The following is a 27698-nucleotide window of genomic DNA, read 5'->3' as shown; positions in this document are numbered from 1 at the left end:
AAGGAAAGTCATCCCATTGGAAAGCTGAGATTCTTTTTAATGACCACAAAATGTTTCCTCAAATAGATTCTATAAATCAAACTCTACTATTGGACATTTATGTTTTCAATTTTTCATATTAAGTAAAGTTATACTGGACATGTATGTGGACATGTTTATGTATGTATTATTTTATGTAGGGTAAATAATAAAAGTATATGTCTTTTTACTAGAAGCCCATATTACTGGGTCAAAAAAGGAACAAGTATTTTTGTTTCTTGATACATGTTGTAAAATTGTTTTCCTAAAGGGCTTTACTAATTTGTATTGCATCTAGTGACTATGCTGGCTTTACAGATGAGTAAGTGTGTGATAGGGCCAGGTTTAAATGATGAAGATTGACATTTCTTACCAGGTTTTGACTTATATCTTTGACAAAAATGTTCTGTCTCACTTCTCTCCCACTGTTAAGAAAAATGCTTTCTTTTTCATAGAAATTAAATACTGTTGGCTGGAGCGTTGTCCCATACACCAAAAGGTTGTGGGTTTGATTCCTGGTCAGGACACATACCCAGGTTATGGGTTCGATCCCTGGTCAAGGTGCATATGAGGAGGCAACTGATGGATGTTTCTCACATCGATGTTTCTCTCTCCCTTCTCTCTAAATCAATAAAAGCATATCCTCGGATGAGGATTAAAAAAAAAATGAAATGAGAACTGAAATGTATTCTTTCTAATAATTTCTAACCTTCTAGAATGTAGTCTGATTTTTTAAAATCTTTTTTTGTTTATTAACAAATATATTGTTGATCCATTTAAAGAAATGTCAGATAAATACTTTAGTTTTTATTATGAAGGAAGACTATTTTAATGCTGCTACTTCTTCTCTAGCTCAGTATACCACACTATAGCAACAGTGTAGAAAGTTATTTTTTATTTAATTTATTTATTATTTTGAGAGTACATTTATTAAAGCTGGGGACAGTGAAACAAGGAAGGGCTTAGGATAGACAAAGCAACAGGAGAGAGCCTAGGTGGAGCTGCTTTGGCTCACTGGAAGTCAGAGAAAGTGCCTTGGAGGCAGGGTCAGGGAATTAGCCTGGGATGAGCTGCCACTGCCCATTGCTCCCCTGGTTGCAAGTCTGGTGGGGACTCTTAGAGTTTAACAAATGCATGCCTGTGGGGAAGAAGAGGGGGAAGGGAAAGGTACAGGCATGCTCCTGAGACAGGGAGAGTGCCAATAGTGTAAAAGTTTAAATAAGTTTTTGTTTTTAAGTTACTCATTCTTAAAGGGAAAATATATTGTCAATTTGCTTGGAAATTCTGTATTCTAAGAACTGAACATAAGAAGGTGTTATTTTTTAACCTTTAACCTCTTTCTGCTATTTCAGGTGCAAGTGAAAGTGTAGGGAAACATATGCTTGAAGCCTGCAATAATAATCTGGAGATGGCAGTCACAATGTTTTTGGATGGTGGTGGAATCGCTGAAGAACCCAGTACCAGTTCAGCAAGTGTCTCCACTGTTAGACCACACACAGAGTATGAATTTATTATTTCTTGTTAGGAGCAACCCCCTGCCTAAATTCAGTAGTTGCATTTTTATTAGGTTAATTCTCTGTATTTGAAAAAAATTATAAGTGGAAAGCTTCTGAAAAAGTGTCAAATAGAAAATTTTACACTTACATGCTTTAAATTCTCTAAAACATTGTCATGTCTATTATTTAATCTTCAAAAGAACCCTGTAGGATGGCATTATTATGGGTTTTACATGTTTTACAGCTGAGGAAGCAGAAGCATAGCCATTTTCCCAAGCTACACAGCAGTTAAGTAGCAGATATGGAAGTAAAGCCCATAAAGTTCAGATTTCCCAATTCTATTTCTTACATTGTCCCAGGAAAGTTTTGAGCTGCCATGAAAATTTTTTGAAAAATAGTTCTAGTCCTTTAAACCTTAAATAGTTACATGTAGTTAATTATTAGAAGCACCTTCAGTATATGGAATTGTACTATATAGAGAATAGTAATAAATGGTAAACAGATTTGGGTTTTTTTGCTCTTTACATTTCATACTAATAGGAGCTTGAAATGAATACCTTTTGGGCAAAATTCCAACAGTTTGGAAAATATTAGAAATGAATGTTACTCAAAGGAAAACCATTGATTTTTTTTTTTTTTTAAACAAAATTTAAAGGATTCTTAATACGTAAATACTCATAGTCCTTTATAACTCATTGTTTATAACATGAGGTTCAAAGTAGAGGAATCCCCTTAAATAGGGATAGACAGAAGACGAAGATTTTATTTTTACTAAATTAGACACAGATTTAAGAGGCCAAATAACATTCAGGACATTCTTGCCTCTTTTTATTGATATAGTTCCACATTTTAGAATAATACTGTTTCCACATGAAGCATGAACTTTAGAGATCATTATTAATATCTTGTAAAGTTTTTTCTCTCCCAATGTTGGTCATATATTTCAGGTGTGATATCCCATTCTCTCTCAACATAGCGTGTAAATCAATATGAAAACATTTATTTTACAGAAACTTGAGTAACAGTTATTCACAGCAGATTTGGGAAAACATCTGTCCTCACTATATAAAACATGTTTTCTTAATTGTGTTTAAAAATAGTGTTGATAAATTAATGTCTTTCCCTATTGAATTACAGTATAATTTGACTTAGATTATCTGTTTTGTTAATTGGTTCACATTTGATAGTGGCTCCTAATTCCTAAACTATAATTTTCATTCTTTATAGTTTAACTTTTTCTGCTCCATTTTTCCATCTTGTTAGGTAGTTAACAATCTTGGAACAGATACCCTCAAATATGTAGTAATCATGTCTTTCTGTGTAGGCACTATAGCTGATTGAGATACTTATATTTAATAGTGAGGTATGTCAGTAATGGAAAGATTTAGGTAAAAGATATCTTTTAAATTATTAGTTTTCTTAAGATAATGACCTGTTTTTCTTAGATGAAAGAAGATTAATAGAGCTTCCTCTTACCACATTGTTCCTTCAGATTATTGAAATTCTGTCTGTAAGTGGTGACAGATATCTAGTAGGAAAGAGTAATTATTTAGGATAATTATAAAGGATAATTTTGAATTATCCTTTATTCTTTAGTTATTTGGCTTATTGTATATTTCTTTGTCTAGTTATTTGATTACAGGATGTTAGTTCTTGTTGACAAATGAATGTTCATACTTTATTTCATAAAGTATGTTTAGATTTTCTACTCTTAGATACCAAAAAACAGGGCCTCCAGTTCAGTTATTACTATTAGAAATGCCTGAATGAAAAACACAGGGCCTAACTTAACATTAATTATAAGCAGAAAATAATAAATTTGGAACTTACTATTTGCTATGAACATTAATCAGAATGTAATATTTGAGTTAAAACTATAAAATAAATTGATATTTAAAGGAACATACACCATTTTTACAGTATATCTAAATGAGTATTTTTTTTTTTACTGGAAGAGATGGATTATTAGTAAACCCTCTAGAAGTAACCTTTGAAGAGTTTACAGGCTTTTATAAGATGAGTAATTACTTTTTCTGTTCTGTATGTAGTAGGGTCTATTTATAAATAATCCAGGGTAATACCTATGTTGGCCATCTTCATAACTAGTATAGAATTCACTGCATATTTGTTTAAGCTTATTTTACTATATCTGTGTAATTTAATTATTTATTTGATGTGGTAGTAATAGTGCTTTTATTAAGCCAATATTTTTAATTAATTTTTTGCCTTTTTTTTTTTTTTTAATTCCCTCTCTTTTTTTGGAAAGAATTTAGGTTAGAGAACTTGAGAGGAAAGGGTAAACACTTTTTATATTTGTTTGTTCTCTTTCTTTGTAAATCATTTGAGATATCTGTGCCATGTACTTTATTCCAATTAGTCTCTATATGGAAACTATCTAACAAGCATTCATCACTGTGGTTCCTAAAAGTCACTAAGACTGGTATTCATTTTACTTTTTAGTTTGAATATTTCACAGTAGTTACAGAGAAAACAGGTAACAAAAAAACAGTTTTCATGTTGATATTTTCCCACTTTTTTTTAATAGAGAAGAAGTTCGTGCCCCTATTCCTCAAAAGCAGGAAATATTGGTGGAACCAGAACCTTTGTTTGGTGGTAAGTTCCTCTTTTTTCCTTAGCTTCATTTGACGTTGCTGTTGTCTCTAGGATTTTAATGAAGCTATCAAAAGATGTGAAGGCTTGCTCAGATTGTTACTTCAAGTATAGAGTCAGTTCTTATCTTGTAATTGTGTATTTTCAGGAAACTTGCACAACTGATCTTTCCAAGGAGTGAACCAGTGTAAAAAGTTATATTTGTTGCAGAAGGCCAAGGGAGGGAAATTAGCAAAAAGAACTCCTGCCTTCTAATGGAAACCAGTTAATCATTAAAGATTCCAGCTATTTTTATGTTCTGTATACCTACCTGACTGTCATCATCTTGCTGTATTGATATGCCTTACTTTCACTCTTTCTTAATTTCTAGACATGCTATTCCTATTTTGAACAAAGGAGAAAGTGATACCTAATCCGTGTAAAAAAATGTGGTATCAATATGGGTGCATAGAGAAGATGATAAAAAATAAGATGTTTAATCAGATTTAAAGAAAATTTATAGTTTTAATTTCATAAACACTTATTTACTTTTTGTGAGCCAACTATTTTAGCATTACCAGGTATATTAAAAAATAGAAGATAAAGTAATCTAGTTGGGCAGACTAATGCATAGAAATGTATATTGTACATATTGAGAACAGTAATGCAGAGAAATAAGCTTATGAAAAGTTTATAGGTAAACTAGACTAAAGGAGAGCAAATAAGTTGTAAGACAAGGATGAAGAAAAGTATATAAACCATATCTTTTTTTAAAATTGAATTTATTGGGGTGACATTGATTAATAAAATTATGTAGGTTTCAGGGGTACAATTCTATAATACATCATCTGTATATTGTATTCTGTGTTCACCACCCCAAGTCAAGTCTCTTTCCATCACCATTTATTCTCCCTTTACTCTCTCCTACCTCCCCTCAACCCCCTTTCCCTTTGGTAATCACCATACTGTTGCCCATCTATGAGGTTTTTTTACTTAATCCCTTCACCTTTCTCTCCCAGCACCCCCCACAGTTGTCAGTCTGTTCTCAGTATCAATTACTGTTTCTGTTTTGTTTGTTAGTTTTATATAAACCATATCTTTTTTTAAAAGATATGTTTTTTATTGATTTTAGAGAGGAAAGGAGAGGGAGAGAGAGAAACATCGATTGATCGGTTGCCTCCTGCACATCTCCCATTGGGGATCCAGCCAGGAACTTGGGCATGTGCCCTGACTGGGAATCTATCAGGCCACCTTTTGGTGCATGGGGCAATGCCAGCCAACTGAGCCACACTGGCCAGGGCCATATTTGATTTGAAAAAGCACCTTAATTGATCTTTAATTTTAGTTTTGGAGATTACTATAGCAAGAAATAAAAGAATATACAGTTTAGATTCAGAAATAGAGATGGAAGGAAGAAAACTATAAGATCTCAATATTGAGGAATAATATGTGCTTTCTATATTGTTCAATTCAGCCAGTCATTGTGTTGTTAATATACTTACTTTCACTCTTTCTTAATTTCCACTGTGAAGTAATAAAGCAAGTAATAATTTTAAAATGTATATAAATGTTATGAATCGATTTTTAGAGCCAAGGAGTAATACACTTGGAAGCTTTGTCTTTTTTTTTTTTAAAGAAATATATTTTATTGATTTTAGAAAGAAGAAGGGAGAGGGAGAGAGAGATAGAAACATCAATTATGAGAGTCATGCCTCCTGCATGCCCCCTACTGGGGATGGAGCCCACAACCCAGCTATGTGCCCTGACCGGGAATCAAACCTTGACCCCCTGGTTCATAGGTAGACTCTCAACCACTAAGCCATGCTGGCTGGGCTATTTTTTCTTAATTGCAAGGAAGAAGGCAAGATCTTTGAGTGGAGAAAGACTACAGGAAATACATTCTGTGCTGTTTTACTGTTGAACAGAGGCAGAAGAGTTCCCATTTGAAATCTCACTTTCCTCCTTTTACTTCTGGTTTGATATACATTAGGAGGAGGATGAGAATGACTTATACAGTTAGGAATCACTCTGAATTATCATTATTGGACCTTATTATAACTTAAGAAAGGTCTTTGGAGAATTATTTCTTTTTAGGACAATATTAATTTAAAGTGTGATTCTTAAAGTGTGGTCAGCAATTCCTGACAATCTAAGGGAAAAGAGGTCAGTGCCCCTGACTAAATAGTCAGGTAGTGCATGTTTTAAAAATTCTTGTGGCACACTGGTTGAAAATCAGTCTTAGTCTAACCTGAATTGGATATTGGCAACATTTGTAGCTTCATCTCCATGGGGAGTCATCCTTAAAATCTTTCTTCCTATCTTTTACACAGGTTGGTCAAGTCTCTTTAACTGGACCTTAATTTCCTCATTTGTAAAACAAAATTGTTGGGCTGAAGATGGTTGAGCTAATTATATATGAACGACTTGAAGGTTTTTAAAACACTTCATTTTTTGAAGGAGGGCACCATTATGAATCTATGAGTGTTTTAAAACATACTTATAGATAAGGAAGCTTTTAGAATTGTTTTAAAATTAATGTTTAAATTTTTGTGTCAATTCTATTTTTCCCCCTAAAGCTCCTAAAAGACGGCGGCCTGCACGTTCAATATTTGATGGTTTCCGGGATTTTCAAACTGAAACTAGTAGGTATCTATGGATCAGTTTATCCTCCCTCTGTCTGTCTGCTTGTCTCTCTCCCCTTGTCTTCCTCTCCTTTCCTTTCCCCCCTCTCTCCCACATATAAAACCACAAGGTAGAAAAGTGCCCATACACTCCCCTACAGGTCAGGATCTTAGTTTTATTTATATCCTTTTTCTTAAAAAGAAAAAGATGATTAATATGAGTTCTAATTACTTTGAGGAGTCACCTTATTTTAAAAGTAAAAATATGAATTCAGCCTGTGATTGTTATTAATTCCTCCAGAGCAGAATTGTTCTAAATTTTAACCTAGTCAGTGATGGGAGAATAATAAGAGAGGTGGAGATAATGTAAAAATTAGGCAATTTACAAACTTAATGAGCTTTTGAATGAGCACTTAAATACTGACTATAATAAAATAAAAAGCTCATTACCTTTAAGATCTGTCAATTAAAGTAATGACCACAATGAAAATGGTTATTGTAGGGGAATTGAAAAATAGAAGAAAAAGCCACACCACCCAAAGCAGCCAGTATTAACATTTTGGTTACAGTTGTGTAGAATAGGTTTATATCTTTCTGTGGAATAAGTTAGAATGAGAATCTTGATCTTACACTTTTAGAGGAATTACTACTGATTTAGCAATGGAATTCTAAAAAGGACAGTTATGCTTAGAGAATATGTAAGAAACTCTTGGACCATGTTTGATTTTATAGTTGACTTATAATAAGCTCACTGAGGCACAAGTAGGTCTTGTAATTTTGGAGAGTGTTGAAGGGGAACCCAAACTGACTCAGGTCATCCAGGGAATCCTGTGCCCTGCCAGGAGAAGGTGATAGCAATGGTCATTCTTGCCTATTGCCAGAAACTTTAAAGATTGGGAATATAGCTAGAAACTACAGATAAATTAGGATCACTTTTAGAACTAGATAAATGGAGTTGAAAGTTTTCTTCAATGCTAAAGTTAATTTTGAATATATGAAGGGAATATTTTGATTATGTGACTGTAATATATATTGCTGCTTTTATCCTTACCTTTGGGTAGAAAGCCACCACTGAGACTTAAGACTACCTCCTCACCTTTCTTTGTATTGTTTTCAGAATCAGCATTTAATATTTGCGTTTGAGGTCAAGCACATTGTTCAGTAGTTCTTGCAATTGATAACATGTTTTTTATACTGTGAGATTTATGCTTTTTATTTATGGTTAGTTGAAACTTTCACATCCTCCTGTGTTTCAGTTCGGCAAGAACAGGAATTAAGAAATGGAGGAGCCATAGATAAGAAACTAACTACCCTTGCAGATCTGTTCCGGCCACCCATTGATTTGATGCATAAAGGCAGCTTCGAAACAGTAAGTAGTTGGAAATTCTAAGCCTTAGCTATGAATTGTTTTGCATTTTCAATGCCATTTTTTTTCTTTTTAAGAGAGAAAAAGTTTTCAACATACCGTATAGAGAATTGGCATCTTAATAAGTACGATATGGATTATACCTAAAAGGTTACATAAACTTATATTTGTACCAGCAGTATATGAGATTGCTTGATAAAATCATTTTATTAGCCTGTGTGGTATCATTTTAGATAGTTCTTTTTTAAATATTACTTTTTAAAATCTTACTCTTATGCCATTTTGATAGTTCTTTTTAAAATCTTTTTCAAAAGCTTATATATCTTTGATTACTACTGAGAATAGTGTGCATGTGTTTGTTGGCTATTTGTGGTTTGTAGGTATCTTTGCCCACTTTCCTAGGGGGTTCCTAGTGTATTTTAAAAGAATTATCTCTAGTTGCAGAATACATTTTCACTCACTTCTTGGCTTTAACTTGGCCAATACCAAAGAAAAACTTTTCAGAGCAGATTTATTTGATTATCTGCTAAATTATAAGCTTAATAAGGGCAGGGGGACTGTACTTCTTTTTCTTTTTTTGTAAACCTTGGGACCCAGTCTCTAGAATTTTATAGGACCTAGTATTGTTAAATGACTGAGTTTAGTTAGGATTTTAACTGTTCTGTTGAGGTGTTCAAATAGCTTGTGACTAGCTTATTAATGCTCTTTTGTATTAGAATGGCATTTGCATAAATGTAAATCACTTAAATTTCAGGTAAAGTCTTATCTGTTAGGATAAAGTAAGCCAAACAATAACCACAAAAATGATGTTAGTAGCTACAGCTACATATTTGAAAGTGAATTATGATGGTTTTAAAAAATGTTCTTTCCTTCGCATGCTCTTATACTAGCCTAAATGAAGTATTTAGGGTAAGAAATTTAACCATAAGCTTGTTCTTCAGTTTTAATTTTCTGAATTGTAAAAACTGAAAGTGTTTGGATACATGTAACAGAAAATCCAAATGATGGTGATTTGACCAAACAAGGGTTTCTTTTTGTCATGTAAAGAAATCTAGAGTTGAGGGAGTCTTTGGTGTTTATTTATCAGCTCAAAGATGTCAGGTTAGATGCCTCCTCAGTTTTCTTCATTTTTCCCTCATGATCTTAACATGGCAGCCACCTATCCTTTCTAGTGTTCCAGGTGCTTATTGGCCTATCCTTTCTAATGTTCTGGCGATAATACAGCTATTGAGAGAGAAAAGCAGCAATGTGAAAGACAAAAATGATCTGAGTTTGTTCTGACATGTTTTCCTTTTCATTAGCTTTTGAGTTGCTCTAGGGCTTAATGAAATAACTCTGAGCTTGATTTAATATGGTCACTTTGGGCTCATAAAATGCAGTTATTCTGATGCTTGTTCATTGAGGGAAAATGTGAATCTTTTTTGAAATTGTCATCTGAAGTTTGATTCATTTTTTAAAGTTATATCACCTTTTTTTCTTTATTTCATGACCTGTATTGTTTGCAATGATCTATTTATGTTTTCAGTAATACTCAACTTTATCATTTATGAGTCTTTACATTACATTAACACTCCCAGAAAACGTAGGCATTTCATTATAACTAATGATATATCCATTAATTTTATATAAATTAGGGAGGTAATATGCAAAATTAAGTCACTGACGTTTAGAGAGGTGAATGTTAAAAATTATAAGGACCCTCTTTGGTTGCTCAGGCAGGGCCCAAATGTAACTAGAGGTAGACCATATTCGAGGGTTTTGAAGAGACTGATTAATTTACTTGTTCATTTAATATTTATCGAGGCCTCCTTTTGTAAGGCCTTGTTCTAGGTGATAGGGATTATATTTGTTGGGCTAAAGATATTACTGCATGTGAGATAGACCAGGAAGAAAACAAATAGTTTAAACAAAATAGAAGTCCAGGTGATTAGGATCATTCTACTCTATGAAGTTACTAGCAGTGTAGTGTCTTTGTCTTTTTCTTCTATATCCTAGGTCTTGTATGCCTTTGTCCATATGATTCCAGGTGGCTTACCATCGTGTTTGCTTTCCAGCCAGAATGAAGGAGGGAGGGGGTTGAGAAGGGTATACCTTTTCCTTTTAAAGGCACAGTCAAGAAGTTGAACACATCACTTCTGCTCACATCCCATTGACCAGAACTTGGCCATATGGTTACACCTAGCTGCAAGGGACACTAGGAAATCCAGGTGCTTAGAAAAAAATGGATATTTGGTAACTATAAGCAGTTTCTGCCACAGGTAGATAATGATAAACAAATTACACAAAGTTCTTGCCATCAAAGCGTTTATAATCAATAGGGAGAAACAGACTATAAACAAATAAAAAACAAATGTGTGTCTATATATATATATCTGTATATAACATTTAGTATGTATATATGTCAAGTATGTTCGATGTGTGTGTCTAGAGAGATAGGGTGTTATTTTAGGTTACAATATATAGGGGGAGAAAATAAAATAGAATAAGGGAAGGAGAGAGGGCAATTTTTTGTTTGGAGCCACTAAGGTGCATGTGTACTTAAAAACAAAATTAAAAGCAGGGTTGATTTCATAAGTTTCACATATGTTTGTAAATGTAAGGAGAGAGGACTGTTTTAGATAGGAAGACCAGGGAAAATTCTGAAGGATGAGATTTGAATAGAAACCTGAATGAAGTGAAGGAATGTGAACCATAGGAATATCGGGGGGAAGAGCAGGTAGTAAGGAACTGATGTTGGAAGGAACTAGGGTGTATTTCTGGTACAGCCAAGGAAATCAATATAGTTGGAACTGAGTGACCCACTTAGGATGAATGATCTGACCTGGACAAGGGAATATTTTACCTGTAAGTTCCATGAACACAGGAACTTTGTTTTATTTGTCATCGTATTCAGTGCCTAAAAGAGCTTTTGGCATGTAATTGGCCCTCATTAAATCTTTGTCAAATGATTGAATGGCATAATCTGGCGTATATTGTGCAGAAAGAATCAGAACAATTTTCATAATATTTCCTTATTTTCATAAGAAATGCATATTTATTTGTTGCCATTTAGTTACACATGCACCTAGTCCTAATCAATAAGAACACTTTGTTAATTTCAAAAGTCCTACTGTGTATGCAAGTAAAAATATTTTACTAAAAATGTAAAGAACCAATTCAATAACAAAATATGTAAGATAAACTTTTTTTTTAAATATATCTTTATTGATTTCAGAGAGAGGAAAGGAGAGGGAGAGAGAGATAGAAACATCAATGATAAGAGATTCATTGATTGAGCCCGCAACCCGGGCATGTGCCCTGACTGGGAATTGAACCCCGATCGCCTGGATCCCAGGTCGACGCTCAACCTCTGAGCCACGCCCGGCCGGGCAAGATAAACTTTTAAAAAATAAATTTTATATGTAGCTTATATTTAGTTTTATTTAAATTTGGCGAATTAGAAAACTAGTAAGGAAAAATAATAAAATAATAATTTCCATTAATGTGCATATTTTAATATATTCCCTTCTTGACTTTATGCATATCTATTATTGAAACATATTTTTTCCTCTGTATCTTTTTTTTTTCTTAACTTTACTGATCTGGAGAATGGGAGAGATAGAAGTCTCCCACTGTTTCCCTGTTGTCACAGATAAGCTGTATCTATTTGGTGTGGCCACACTTGTCCTTGGGTCTCCATGTAATGGCTTTTGAGTGTTGATTCAGAACAACCTAATAGATTCCGAGAGGGAAGGCTCATCAGTTGTCCCGTGGCTCACTCTTACCTCTAGTCCTTGACTCATATAATTAGTGAGATTGTGTATATAAGACTCTCATTCCCTCCAAACATTGTTGCTTTTAATAAAATTCATGTCTTCTTTGGGCCTTTCTTCTAGCAGTAATTTCTTAACAGCATCTTCAGTTTCTTGTACTGATTGATACAAAGTTTCTCCCCAGTGTATGCTTTATGATAGCAGGATTTTTTATTCTTTGGTAAATGCTATAATTCCATCATCTGTAGCTGTGCCTGAAACATGGTAGGCACTCAGTAAGGTATTTGTTGAATGAATAAATCTGAATTAATGAAAGCATGAATAGGAATAAATGAATTTTTAAAAACGAAAGCAAATCACTCTCCATCATTTTTAAACTCTTGACTTTTTTCCCCCTTGTCCGCATTGTACTTTAGGCAGACTTATGTAAATATACCGTTATAGGGATAAGTACTCTCCAATCTGTTTCTCTAGAAATGTGTATTAATTTTTTTTATTCTCAAATACTTTTTCTTCAGTTAAGGCAGTATAATTACTCATTTATCACCTATCTATTAAATTCATGTGTATGCTGTAGGTAAGGAAATTGAACACTGTTACTTCCTAGGAGTAAGGAGTAATTTTATTACATTTGTATACTTTAAAATAAGCGTTTGATGAGTTAAAATTCAGCTTTCTGGCTCAATACAGGGGTATTTAATTTCATTAAAAAAAAATTATCTTTAAAAAAAATTTATCTTTATTGTTTAAAGTATTACAGATGTCTCCCTTTCCCCCCCATTGATCCCTCCACCCAATACCCCTCCCCCCAGGCCTTCACTGCACTATTGTCTGTGTCTATGGGTTATGCATATATACATATAAATTCTTATAATCTCTTCCCACCCACCCCTTCCTTTCCACCCCCGGCCGGGCACCATTTGTTTTGAATGATAGCCTTGCTGGATAGAGTAGTCTTGATTTCAGATCCTTGCTTTTCATTACCTTGAATACTTCATGCTATTCCCTTCTGGTTTGTAGAGTTACTGATAAGAAGTCAGCTAACAGCCTTATGGGAGCTCCTTTGTAGGTAACAGATTGCTTTTCTCTTGCTGCCTTTAACATTCTCTCTTTTTCTTGAATTTTTGGCATTTTAATTATGATGTGTCTGGGCATGGGCCTCTTTGGGTTCTTCTTGCTTGGGACTCTCTGTGCCTCCTAAACTTGTGTGACTTTTTCCTTCACCAAGTTAGGGAAGTTTTCTGCCATTATTTCTTCAAACAGGTTCTCTAACCCTTGCTTACTTTCGACCTCTTCTGGTATTCTTATGATGTGAATATTGTTACATTTCATGCTGTCCCACAGCTCCCTTAAACTGTCCTGTTTAATTGTCTTTTCTTTTTGGTTCTCTGATTGAGTGACTTTTTTCTACCCTGTCTTCTGATTTGCTGATCCGATCCTCAGCTTCCTCTAATCTGCTGTTCATTCCTTCCAATTTTTTTTTATTTCTACTGTGTCATTCTTAATTTCTTTCTATATGCTTTTTCATGCTGTTGAACATCTTTATGATCAGTGTTCTGAACTCTGTCTGATAGATTGCTTATCTCCATTTCATTTTTCTCTTCTTCTGGAGAATTCTTTTGTTCTTTCATTTGGGACTTGTTTTTTTGTCTCCCCATTTTGGCTCCCTGTTTTGTCTTGTTTCTTTGTATTAGGTAGATTTGCTAGGACTCCCAGTCGTTTGGATGGTCTCTGGTGCAGGCCAATGTCAGATGCTGTTTGTGACTTGCCTTCAGTACCCTATTTGAAGTTTTCCACACTCCACAGCTTTTGGTTTCCTCTGCTGGGTCTGCGTGTGTTTGGTTTTTGGATGGGACCAAGATGTGCACCATGGTCTGCTTTTCCAACCCTGGGTCCAGAAGCAAATCAGGCAGACTCAAAGCACCCAGAGGCTGTTATTCAGTCTCTTAATGAGCCTCAGGTTGTAGAAATTCCATAGGGTAGGGTGGCTGATTGTTATCAGTCTCTTAAGGAGCCTCAGGCTGTAGAAACTCCGCAGGGTGGGGCCAGAGGTTTCCCAGCAGGGTCAGCAGTTGCTACCTCTCTAGGCAAAAGCTGCTTGGAAGGTAAAAGTCTGCCTAAGAAAGATGTCCTCTGCCATATGGGGGGGATGACTCAGCACCGGAGTCCAGATGGGTCCCCTGTGAGATCTGTTCACCCAGCCAGCCCTACTGGATTCTCCTCACACTGCTCTAGTCCACTCTGCCTCCGCCAGAGCACAAGGTGAGTGGCTGCACCCGAAACTTTGTGTGTTGGCCCTTTAAGAGAGTGTCTGCATTTCCAGCTATCTCTCCCTGGCAAACAGAAATCCTGCTGCTTTTCACAGCCAGATGTTATGTGGGTACCTTTCTCACTTCTGGTGCTCTGGACTGGGAGCACAGCTTGGGGTTTAGACCCCAGAGTCCTCAATGGGAACCCCCAACACCTGAGATACCCTCCGCACCTTCATGTGCTGTCCGTGGGAGTGCAGCCAGCCCTCTCGCACCTCCGCACTTTCTACTAGTCTCTCTGCATTCTCCACATTTCGTTCTTGAATATGAGGGTGCTCCCCAGCTAGTCTTCAGTTGCAGTTGATTATGCAGGGTGGTTTTTCTGTATTTTAGTTGTAATTCTAGTTTCCTCCTGGGAGAGTGTCAGTGCAGCTTCCACTCAATCTGCCTTCATCTTGGATCCTCCAGAGATATTTCCTGTTTAAACTTGTGTTTTCACCTGTGGAATCAACAGTGAATATTAGAAAATGATTTTCTCTGGGGGATTTATACCAAAAAATAGGATAACAGTATTTGTAAGACTGTGTAAACCTTCTTAAAGAAGAAGATAGTCTTATATTGTCTAATACCTCCAAAATGATGTGTTCAACTGTTATTTACCTGAGTTAATTGAAGATTTTTCTATTTTAAGCTGATAGAAAATAATATTGTTACAAAACAAAATTACTCAAAACTATAGCTTTCATTTCATTGTTCCTATGCAAAGGTTTAAGGAAGCATTTGCTTGCTCATTTGCTTTTCTGCCAATCTTTGCATTCAGCAACCCTTTAAGGTTTTTATAGCGACAAGGTACTGTTAGGCGAAAAGTACACACTCATGATTAGTATTTGTGCTATAAATTGGGAGGTCTTTTAAAGATAATTCTGAAATATTCTTTGATCTATAATCTCATTTTTTTAAAAATCTACTCCTAAGAAAACAACCGGAAGAGAAAAAACCCTCAGCAGCTTTTATTGAAATGTTTAGGGTGATTCTATAAAATAGCACATGCCTAACAGTTGAGATGAATATGATAATTTGGAAATGTGGATAGATATGATGTTGAAGAAAATGAAACAACATAAAGTGATATACACACACTGGTTACATCTATTAAAAAGGAAGTGGTATATTTGTGGGTAGGGGTTGAAAGAGACAATGCAATAGAATTATGTGAAATTAATTAAATTTCAGATGTTTAAATTGTACAATAAAAATTCAGCTATTATAACAATAACAGTTTACTTAAATTTGAAAAATACTTGAAAATGGACAGTATAATTATGTATACCTATGCAAATTAGTGTAAATAATGTATAAATACCAAAAACTCTAGATGTCATACTTAAGGAAAAAAACTTAGTAGTATTTAAATGAAAAGATCACAGTTTCTGAGCTCTGAAACATATTGGTTACTAAGTAGAAATTATTTCTAACAGGTGTTGTATAACTTTACTCTTACAGGCCAAAGAGTGTGGCCAGATGCAGAATAAGTGGCTGATGATAAACATTCAAAATGTGCAAGACTTTGCATGCCAGTGCCTCAACCGTGATGTATGGAGCAATGAAGCTGTGAAGAATATTATCCGGGAACATTTCATTTTCTGGCAGGTGAGGAGAGTTAATCCGAGTTTTAGTAGTAGTTTACTTTTGTAGTATGGAATGCTGAGAAGGAGGAATTTAGTTACAAACTGGAAAAAAATTAATAACTGAGTTAAATTATTACATGAAAAAGTAAAACCACCCATAATGGCTGAAATAGTAAGGACAAGTGAAAATTAGGGCAGCAAGGGAAGGAAAGAACGAAACAAGTTATGTAACCTTATAATATTTGTATCTCAGAAGAGCTTAAATATCTTGATAGAGTGTACAACTGTGCTGTTTAATAGGAATATAATGTGAGCCACATATGTAATTAAATATATTTTAGTGGTCACATTTAAAAAGGTTAAAAGAAACAGGTGAAATTAATTTTAATACATTTTAAAATCAGTAATTAAAATATTAATGATGTTTTGATTTTTGTGTGTGTAGGTGTTAAGTCTTCAAGATCTGGTGTGCATATTTTATACTTACAGAACTGCTCAGTTTGGACCAGCCACATTTCAAGTACTTCATTAGTATATGTTGTAGTGGCTACTATAATTGACAGTGTGGATGTAGAAGATCTTGAATAATGGAAAAACATTTGACTAAGACTTGGATTTTAGCTTGAGTTTGATACTTTTTAACTGTATGTTCTTAGATGTGTCACTTAATCTTGCTGGCTGTACTTTCTTTTTATATAAATTATCAAGCTAAGGTTAGATAATCTTGCTCAAGTTTTTTATTTTATGAAAAATTATAGAAAATAAAAATGTCTGAATGAACTTAATTTTTTTCCACTCTAAGGTATGCTGTTATTGTTATTAATTTACTCATTCATGTTTTATAGTTCCCCTAAATTCAGTATTATTCTTTCTGAATGGTAATCTTTTATTCCGAAACTATTAAGTATCTCTTTGCACGACACTATGCTAGCCACTCGAGCTTATCTTAATATGTGATTTATTAAGATGAATATGATAAAGTTAGGAATGACATAGGTGAACAGATAACTTCAACAAAAGGAGCAATAACTTGATCAGAAAGAGTAATATCTCTTCTGAACTGGGAAGGGAGGAAAAATGGATTGATATATAAGTTTCCAGAGGGACTGAGGGCAGGAAGTTGAGGGAGTTCATGCCAGATGACCTTCATTTTCCTCTTTAATGTAGGAGTGAAATCCTAACATATACCAAAGATATATTTGGGTAATTAATTGTTATTGGTATATAACAGGGATATAGTTAATACTTTTTTTAGAGGCTGACTTTTTTTATATCAATGATTTAACAGGTTTATCATGACAGTGAGGAAGGTCAGAGATACATACAGTTTTATAAGCTAGGGGATTTCCCCTATGTTTCCATCTTGGATCCACGGACAGGTAATATTTATTTTATATCAGCTTACAGCATTTGACTTATGACTTATTTTTCAGTTACCTAAATAATTGATCTTTAATATTTGACTGGATTCAGTTTCAGAATTCTTTGTAATAACTTAGGTGAAGGGTTTTTATTCATGTCCTTTAGAATTATTTAAACGTCTATTGAAATGTGTTAGGGAGTCTGTTTCTGACAATTTGGGGAGATGATAGTATTTTATATTTTTTCAGTTCTGTACTTTCAAAAACTTACTGTTTTATCTTTCTTGTTATAGGGATCCCCTTAGGTATTCTATTATTAAAATATTAAGATTATTCAGGTACTGGTTGTAATCCCACCAGAGAAGCGGAGTGTAAAGCTGGTTTATTATTAATGAGTTAAGTTTTATTAAGATTTCGCTTCGTTTGAATCTCTTCTTCCTAAATGGCAATAAGTGGTATCAGCAGATAAAGAAGTTGCCTGATGGCTGGGAATCTTAGGTTGGCTATAATTTTTTATTTAAGTTATGAAAATGCTGTGTAACTTAAACTGGCGAAGGATGGAGATATGTGTTCCCAAAATTTTAATTCTGCAAATGCCAAAACTTTTAATTATGCGTTATCTCTTAATGAGAATGTTGAGCCTGCATGTTGATTTTATTATATTTATATATCTTGGTTTTTAATTTTTAGGTCAGAAGCTAGTAGAGTGGCACCAGTTAGATGTATCTTCTTTCTTGGACCAAGTGACAGGATTTCTGGGTGAACATGGGCAACTGGATGGACTTTCTAGCAGTCCCCCCAAAAAGTGTGCCCGTTCAGTAAGTATGACTAAGAAGTGATAATGGGCTATTAAGTGTAATTGTATATGGATGTCTTGTGTAAAATGTTTGAGGTTAAGCTCTTAATAATGCAAGTATTGCACAGTTATAATCTGTGGCTGTACAACATCTTTGATGCCCTCCTTATATTTTGATAATTTCCCACATGTGGATTCTGTCCTCTAAATGAAATCATAAGATTCATATTCCCAGTCTCCTTTGTAGTTAGGGTACAGGCATGTGACCTGAGACCTCGGTTTAGAAGTAAACAATGTGAATATGTAGCGGTGAGGAGGAAGATTGATTTGGCAAGCCCCAGTGATGGAGGAATCCACTTCTTTCAAGGGCAGCATTGCCAGGTCTAAGCAGCAGTAAAAATGATATTTTGCTAGAAAACTCTCATGGTATAGTTGGTCATTATTACTGGTTATATAGCTTTAGGGCCTGGCTCTCTAGCCCACCCAGAGATTATTTCTACACTTAATTTCTTTAATATGCTGTTATTAGCCAGACCTATTTGATAATTGGTATAAATATTAATTGCAAATAATGGACCTACAAAGATATCAGAGTTTCACATTGGTTGTAGGAGCTGTTAAAATTTGATTGGCAATGAGGATAAAATTAGTTTTAGAAGATAAGACTTAACAGTCCATATGATGCAGTGATGAAACTGTTACTTTTAAGTAATCACCTAGAATAAAGTTAGTGCCCATTTAACAAAAGGCTGTGGGTTGCTTGCCAAGGGGTGGTATAGAATGCCCCCCATTATGCAGAACGTTTTTATTTAGGGGGACACAATAGTGCAGAACTAAAACATTGTTACACTTTATAGACTGTTTGTTTTTTTCATTGCTAAGAGAAGTTTTATTTACGTAGAAAGTCATTAAAAAACCCAGAGCTTCTATAATTGTCCTAAGAGAGTTTCTTATCTTTTGTAGTCATAAGGCTGATATTGTCAAAAACCAGAGCCTGAGTTTGTGAGTTGCTGAATTTCAACATAAATTGAGTTTACAACCTTACCAGTTCAGTTCTCTTATAAAAATTAAAGGACTTAGTGGAAAAGAGTGCAACCATAAAAATTGGACAAATACATAGGGATGATTTGGACAACTTAGTACCTCAGACTTCACTTCTTATACTAATTCTCTGATTATTAAAAATTTTGATCAACTGTGTGCAAGAGAAACATCAACAAATAATGGCTTAAACAAGGAAGACATCTATCTGCTTTTCTCAGCAAGAAGTCCAGAAGCTAGCAGTCTAGGGATTGACTTTATGTATGTCATCAAGGAACCAGGTTCCTCCTCTTTTATTTTCCCCCTCCATCCCTAGTATTTGTTGGCTTTGTCCTCATGGTCGCAGTTATATGCTAAGCTCCTAGGTCCAAGCATGGACAAGGAGGAGTGGGGTGATGCCTCTGTTATAAAGGTAAACAGCCACAGATAAGAGTTCTGCTTGTTTTAGCTGGACACTTTCTTGCACAAACTGAGGCTCTGTTAATAAGGAAGCAAAGAAGACAGGATGAGAGATAGGAAACTAGCAGTGTTCCTCAGTGTCGTTCTTTAAAATCAACCTATATGGTACATAGTGTTATTATCTGCAGTCTGTCCAAGCCATTGCATGTCATATGGGCACACCTGTTTGCTTTTCTGTGTGTGTGATAAATTAGCCTTTAGTTTATTATATTTAAAATTTTTTATTGCTTTATAATTACTGTGCAATAAACTGAACACATTTAAAATGACAAATTTTGATATGAGTATCTTTTCGTGTGCTTTTTTTGCTATCTCTTTTGATGAAGTGTCAATTTAGATAGATCTCTGGCATCTTACTGAGTCGTAAGGGTTCTTTTTTAAAAAATCCTTACCTGAGCATATGTTTTTTTATAATTTTAGAGATTGGAAGAGGGAGGGAAGAGAGAGAGACATCGATCAGTTGCCTTCTGTATGCACCCAAACCAGAGACTGAACCTGCAACATAGATATGTGCCCTGACTGTGAATCGAACCCACAACCTTTTGGTGCATGGGACTATGCTCCAACCGAGTCACCTGGCCAGGGCTGCAAGGGTTCTTTTTATATTCTACATATAAGTCCTTTCTTGGATATATGGTTTGTAGATATTTTCTCCCAGTCTGTTACTTGCTTATACATTTCATAATAGTGTCTTTTGAAGAACAAATTTTAAAATTTTGATGAAATTCAATTTTTTAACTTTTATATTTTGTGCTTTTTGTCTTAATGTAATAAATCTTTTTTTATAGTTTTAGCTCTTAAGTCAGTGACTCTCTTTGAATTAATTTTTGTGTTAGGGTAGGGTCTAGTTGGGGTTTTTTGGTTGTTCATATGTGGCTATACACTTTTTCCAGCATCATTTGTGGAAAGATTATCCTTTCCCCATTGAATTGCCTTTGTACCTTTGTCAAAAATTGATCATATATGTGTGGATTTATGGACTCTATTCTTTGCAGTGACTATTTATTTATTTATTTAAAATGTTTTTATTGATTTCAGAGAGAGGAAGGGAAAGGGGGAGAGAGAGAGAAACATCAATGATGAGAGAGTCATTGACTGGCTTTCACCTGCACGCCCCCTACTGGGGATCGAGCCTGCAACCTGGGCATGTGCCCTTATGGTAATTGAACTGTGACTTCCTGGTTCATAGGCCAATGTTCAACCACTGAGCCACGCCAGCCCGGTGATACAAATTTCTTTATACCAGTATTTCACTGTCTTAATGATTATGGTAGCTTTATAAATCTTGAAATCTCGTGCTTAAGTCCTCCAACTCTGTAGTAGTTCTGGTTTTTTCAGGTCCTTTGCATATAAGTTTTAGAATCAGCTTGTCACTTTCTACAAAGAAAGCTACTAGGACTTTGATTAGAATTGCATTGGCCCTATGGATCATTTTGGAGAGAATTGGCATTCTGAATCTGCAGATCTGTGAACGTGGCATATAGTATATTTCATTTATTTAAGCCTTGAATTTTTCTCGGCAATGTTTTGTAGTTTTTAAATAATGACCTTGTAGCCCGCAACCCTGCTATACTCACTAGTTCTAATAGCTTTTTGTAGATTCCTTTGAATTTTCTATAGAAACAGTCATATTATCTGTAAATAGACTTATTTTATGTTTTCCTTTACAACCTCTTGCCTTTTATTTATTTTTTCTTAGTTAGAACCTCCAGCACAAAGTTAAACAGAAGTAGTGAGATATTAGACATCTTTGTTTCTGGTGTTGGGGTGAAAGTATTGTCTTTCACCCATTAAATTTGATGCTAGCTATATGTTTCTTGTATGTATACTTTATCAGGTTGAGGAAGTTTCCTTCTATTCCTAGTTTGCTGAATTTTTATTAAAAGGGGATTTTGTCAGATGATTTGTCACATCTATTGAGATGATTGTACGGTTTTCTATTTTTAGTGTATTTCATTGGTGATTTTTTAATGTTAAAGCACCCTTTCATTACTGTGCTAAAACCCACCTGGTTATGATGCATTACTTTTTAATATATTTCTGTCAAAAATTTTTGTGTGTATGTTCATGAGAGATACTGTTTGTAGTTTTTGTGTGTGTTTGTTTTGTTTTTCTTGTACTATCTTTGTCTGGTTGTAGTATCAGGTTAATGCTGGCCTTCCAATGAATTGGGAAGTGTTTCCTCCTGTTATGTTTTCTGGAAGAGTTTGTGTAGAATTATGTTTCTTCCTTAATATTTGATGACATTCACCATGAAACAAACCACCTGGGCCTAGAGTTTTGTTTGTAGGAAGTTATAAACTACAAATTCATTAATAGATATAGGACTGCTCAGGTATCTATTCTTTAAATCCTCACCCGAGGATATTTTGCCATTGCTTTTCAGAGAGAGTGGAAAGGAGAAGGGTGGGAGAAAGCACTGATGTGAGAGAGATACATCAATTGGTTGCCTCCCAAACTGAAAGGGTCCAGGGATGGAATCTGCAACTGAGGTATGTGCCCTTGGCTGGAATCAAACAGGGGACCCTTCAGTTCACATGCCGACACTCTAACCACTGAGCCAAACCGGCTAGGGCTTTAATGAGCTTTAGTAGATTGTGTCTTTCTAAGCATTTGTCCTTTTTACCTAAGGTGTCATTCCTTGTAATTCCTTTAATGACTGTAGTGTCTGTAGTGATGTGCCCTCTCTCAATCCTGTTATAGTGATTTGTTGCTTCTTTTTTTTCCTCACAGTTTTATTAATTTAAAAGCTTTTGGTTTCATTGATTTTTTTCTTCTGTTTTCTAGGTCATTGATTGATTTCTGTCTTTTCTCTTTTTCCTTCTGTGTAGTTGAGTTTAATTTTAGTTTCTTATTTTAAAGAAACTAAAAGTGGGTACTTTTTAAAAATTTAATCTGGAAACTTAGGGAATTAATTGAGAGCATCTTTTTTTAATATAGGCGTTTAGTTCTATACTTTCTCTGTAAGTGCTGCTTTAGCTCCATACCACAAGCTTTTTCTAGCTGCAAGGGAAACTGGTAAATGGAATTTTTTAGCTTGTTATGTTTTCTTTTATGGACATTATTAGGATTCTGTAAGTAAGGAATTAGGAGAATGGATATTGGCTAGGAAGCCAGCAATGTCTGCCATGGTGACAATCTTTAAAATCAAGCTATGTGCTGTGCATTTTTGTTTGTTTGTTTTGTTTTGTTTTGTTTTTTAAATATATCTTTATTGATTTCAGAGAGATGAAGGGAGAGAGATAGAAACATCAATGAGGAGAGAGTCATTGATCATTTGCCTCCTGCATGCCCCCAATTGGGGACTGAGCCCACAACCTGCTCATGTGCCCTGACCAGAACCGAACCACGATCTCCTGGATCCTAGGTCGACACTCAACCACTGAACCACGCCTGGGCGGGCTATGCATTGTTATGTTATAAACCTGCAGTCCACCTAAGCCATTGCAGGTCACGTGGGCACATGTACTTGCTCTTTTTTTTTTCCGGTGATAAATTAGCTTCAACTTTATTTTTTGCTGTATTATTTGCAGCTAGTGAAAGCCAAAATGAGATCCCTTTCGTTTTTTTGTTTGCAACCCATACTTTTTTTATCTTTTTATTGTGGAAATTTTTAAGGATATTCAAAACTCCAAGGAATTTATTGAACCTGTATGTATCCATTAACTGCTTATCAACAAGTAGCCTGTCTTGTTCTACGTATATCCCATCTTGTTCACATTATTTTGCAGCAAATCTCAGAATTTGTTGTTTTGTTCATTATACTTTGGTATGTGTCTTTAAAAGACAAAGGCTCTTTTTTTTAAGGCCTTCAAGTAAAAGTTTTATTTATTTATTGAATTTATTGGGGTGACATTAGTTAATAAAATTATATAGGTTTCAGGAGTACAATTCTGTAATACATCATCTGTATATTATGTTGTGTGTTCACCACCCCAAGTAGTTTCCTTCCATAACCATTTATCTCCCCATACCCTCTTCTACTTCCCCCCACCTCCCTTTCCTCTGATAATCGCCATACTTTTGTTTGTGTCTATGAGGTTTTGGGGGATTTTTTTCCTTACGCCTTTCACCTTTTTCACCCAATCCCCTGACCTGGTCCCCTCCCCTCTGACAGCTGCCAGCCTGTTCTCTGTGGACAAAGGTTCTTCTTTTTTTTTTTTTTTTAAATATCTTTATTCATTTCAGAGAGAGGAAGGAATAAGGAAAGAGAGAGAGATAGAAACATCAATGATGAGAGCGTCTTCATTGATCAGCCCCCAACTGGGGATCGAGCCCACAATCTGGGCATGTGCTCTGACTGAGAATCAAACCATGATCTCCTGCATCCTAGGTCTATGCTTAACCGCTGAGCCAAAGGCTCTTTTTAAAAACACAATCAATACCATTAACACACCCTTTAAAAATTAATAGTAATTTTTTAACATCATGAGATGTAACATCCAGTGTTCAGCTTATGGTTATCTTACAGATTTTATTTTTTGTATAGTTTTGTTTGAGTTAGAATCTAAATAATTTCCACTCAAACAGTGCTTTTTTATAACTGGAAGGTTATACTTTTTTTTTTTTTTAATATATCTTTATTGATTTCAGAGAGAGGACGGGAGAGGGAGAGAGAGAGATAGAAACATCAGTGATGAGAGAGTCATTGATCGGCTGCCTCCTGCATGCCCCCAACTAGGGATGGAGCCCGCAACCCAGGCATGTGCCCTGACCGGGAATCGAACCCTGATCGCCTGGATCCCAGGTTGACGCTCAACCGCTGAGTCACGCCCGGCCAGGCTGTACTTCTTAATCTTCTCTTTTTTTGCTCATCCCCTCACCCAATTCCCCTCTGGCAACCATCAGTTTGTTCTCTATTTATGAGTTTGTTTCTGCTTACTTTTGTTTGTTTGTTTTAGATTCCACATATAAGTGAAATCATATGCTATTTGTTTTTTTTACTGACTTATTTCACCTAGCATAATACTCTCTAGTTTCATCCATATCACAAATGACAAGATTTTGCTATTTTTTTATGGCTAATATTCCATTGTATGTATGTATCACATTTTCTTTATCCATTCATTTATTGATGGACACCTAGGTTGCTTACATATCTTGGCTGCTATAAACAATGCTGCAGTGAATATAGGGTGCATATATCTTTTCGAATTAGTGTTTTTCATTTTCGTCGGATGAACACCTAGAAGTAGAATTGGTGGGTCACATGGTAGTTCTATTTCTAATTTTTTTGAGAAATCGGCAGACTTTTTCTCGTAGTAGTTGCACTAGTTTATAATCCCACTAACCGTGCATGAGGGTTCCCGTTTTTCTACATCCTCGCCAACACTTGTTCTTTATTGTCTTTTTGACAATAGCCATTCTTTGTGGTTTTGATTTACATTTCCCTAATGACTAGTGATGTTGAGCATCTTTTCGTGTGTCTGTTGGCCATCTGTATGTCGTCTTTTGAGAGATGTCTGTCTATTCAGGTCCTCTGCCCATTTTAATTGGATTGTTTGTGTTTTTGATGTTGAGTTGTATGGGTTCTTTTTATATTTTGGATATTAACCCCTTATCAGATGTATCAGGTCTTACATTTAAGTTTTTAATCCATTTTGAATTTATTCTTGTATATAGTATAAGAAGGTGGTCGTTTCATTTTTTTGCATGTGGGCATTCAGTTTTCCCAGTACCATTTATTGAAGAGACTGTCTTTTCCCCATTGTATATTCTTGCTTCCTTTGTTGTAGATTGACTATATAAGCATGGGTGTATTTCTGGGCTTTCTATTCTGTTCCATTGTTTTCTGTGTCTGTTTTTATGCCAGTACCATACTGTTTAATTACTGTATCTTTGTAGAACAGTTTGAAATCAGAGAGTGTGACACCTTCCGTTTTGTTCTTTTTCAAGATTACTTTGGCAAACAACCCATATTTTGTGACTGAATGAGTTTAGTGAAATCTGTGGCATTAGAACTTGACCAGAAGGAAGACTATTAAATTTGCATTTCTCATGATCACAATGAAAATCTTATTGTAATTAAGTTTGGGAAAATATAGTTGTTTTTCCCAATTTACTGTATGGTATTTTGTTTTGTTTTGAATGTTAGAGATCTGTTAGGTTTTGTTTTTTGTTTTTCCCCCCAAAACAATAATTACTGTGTTATTTATTGATATTCTTCTGTGTGGCAAAACAGTGCTAATTGAAAAATATAATGGTGAGCAAGGTAGACATGCCTCTTTGTATAGTCATGTTAAAAACTAATGTTTTTGCTTTATATTTAAAACCTTAATTCTTGTCTTTTTCTGGGCAGTCAGTAAACTGTTTTCTTAATTTTATTCATTTTGATATTTAAAAAATTCCCTGTGCTTGCAACATCATTATGCCAGGTGGTATGACAGTTTTTATTTTTGTTTTCAAACTATCCATTCCAACTTCGCTGTGTAAGACAGAGTCATTGCTCTCAAATAGCTGAAAATTTAGTAGAAGAGATACATTTAATAGAAATAATAGTGGCTAACTGACATATTTCTCATGCCTTGTTTGACTTGTCTATCTATTTTTTGGTTTAACTGTTTTCTTTCTCTTTCCACCCATGTTTTATGACTGCATCTTGCAGGAGAGCCTTATAGATGCAAGTGAAGACAGCCAGCTAGAAGCTGCCATCAGAGCCTCCTTGCAAGAGACACATTTTGATTCATCACAGACAAAACAGGATAGCCGCTCAGATGAAGAATCTGAATCTGAACTTTTTTCTGGCAGTGAGGAATTCATATCTGTTTGTGGCTCTGATGAAGAAGAGGAGATAGAGAACCTTGCCAAGTCCAGAAAGTCTCCCCACAAAGATTTGGGGCATAGAAAAGAAGAGAACAGAAGGCTGCTGACTGAGCCCTCACCCAGAACTGAGCCTGGAACAACTGCAAACCATCAAGGATTGCCAGCCATGGATTCAGAAATATTGGAGATGTCACCTGAAAAATCTGATGGAATAGTGGAGGGCATAGATGTAAATGGTGAGTTATGTTCTAGACTTACTTTACTTGAAACTTCAACATTACTGAAGGGATGTATTTATTTGTTTAAATTAGTCTTCCATCTTAAGCTCTTGTCTCTTTTTTTAACCCCAGGACCAAAAGCACAGCTGATGTTGCGGTATCCAGATGGAAAAAGGGAACAGATCACTCTTCCAGAGCAAGCTAAATTGCTAGTAAGTATATCTAATTGGAAGCGCTTGCTTGAAGGAGAGAAACTAATTAATTGATGTAATTGGCTTGATGATTCTTTGAAATAAGTGTTAGGTATTCAGTCTGACCTCTAACTGGAAATTTAACTGAGGTTAATCTTAATTCTAATTAGTATATTTCCTTCCTGAATTATCTTAGGCAGTCAGGGCTTTTCTATTCCATGGCTGCATTTTATTTTCCAAATGAAATTATTACCCAGAAAAGGGGAATGAAAACTATAATGGGGCTTCTGGCTTTCTTGTAGCTGGAACTGCAAAGTGGTTAAGAACGAAGGCCATTTTTCTGTTCATTTCTCTCATGGGGCCTGTTCGGTTTCCCCTTTGTAATTCTCTGCTTCATACCATTGTTCTCTCTGTATACTGGTGGCTTTTGTTTACTTCTAAGTTTGTACGTGGTCCATCATAGTGATGCTGAGGGCCTTATCCTCTAAAGTCCATAGCTGATAGACCTTTCCTCTGTCTTTTTTAACTCCTGGAAAAGAAAAGGAGTCTGACTAGCTTAGCTTAGCCTATAAATGAATCCCCCTTTGGTCAGGTGTTTTTACCTGGCCATTTTCTGTGACGAGGTAGTCAGATCTGGCTGCTGATACCCAGACTGTTTCCTAGGTCTCATATTTGGAAGGAAATGTGAGGTGAGACAGTGGATGGAGCACTTTTTTGAGAAGTTTGGCTGTGAAGCTATAGGGGGGAAAATGATTGAAGGAGAGACTGAGCATGTTTAAGTCTAAGGGGAAGCATCTGTAGAGAGGGAGATGTTGAAGGTACCTATAAAAGCAGGGATGTTCTGTAGTGGCATGGTTTCTGAGAAGGCAAGAAGGGGTTGCACAGGTGGCAAGACTGGCTATAGGTAGAATGAAGGATGTAACTTTGCTGATAAAAAGATGGAAGGGAAAATGAATCAAATGTTTAAAACCAAGGATAATAATTATATATATAGATAGTGGGTTTGTTTATTGAGGAAACAGTAATAACCTTTTATATTTCAGTATCACTTACTGGCCCTAAATTACTGGATACAGGTTTATTATCTCCCCATCCAACAGGTTATATTGCCCTTCCACAAGGTTAAACTTCAGTTATCTGAAAGAATAAGT

General features: G+C 35.2%; 1 protein-coding gene across 1 annotated transcript in view; it reads left to right on the top strand.

Moving 5' to 3' along the window:
• Window positions 1-27698, top strand: part of UBXN7 (UBX domain protein 7) — a 51557-nt gene that overhangs the window by 15487 nt on the left and 8372 nt on the right. The window contains exons 2-10 of the mRNA XM_016199998.2: window positions 1371-1518; window positions 4060-4127; window positions 6680-6745; window positions 7981-8093; window positions 15595-15741; window positions 17008-17098; window positions 17771-17898; window positions 25981-26374; window positions 26489-26568. Of these exons, the coding sequence (XP_016055484.1) occupies window positions 1371-1518; window positions 4060-4127; window positions 6680-6745; window positions 7981-8093; window positions 15595-15741; window positions 17008-17098; window positions 17771-17898; window positions 25981-26374; window positions 26489-26568 (1235 nt within the window). The remainder of the gene's footprint in view (window positions 1-1370; window positions 1519-4059; window positions 4128-6679; window positions 6746-7980; window positions 8094-15594; window positions 15742-17007; window positions 17099-17770; window positions 17899-25980; window positions 26375-26488; window positions 26569-27698) is intronic.

Source organism: Miniopterus natalensis, chromosome 6 (genome assembly GCF_054644295.1).
Source record: "Miniopterus natalensis isolate mMinNat1 chromosome 6, mMinNat1.hap1, whole genome shotgun sequence".
Classification (NCBI taxonomy): domain Eukaryota; kingdom Metazoa; phylum Chordata; class Mammalia; order Chiroptera; family Miniopteridae; genus Miniopterus; species Miniopterus natalensis.
This window is presented reverse-complemented; position numbering and strand designations above follow the sequence as displayed.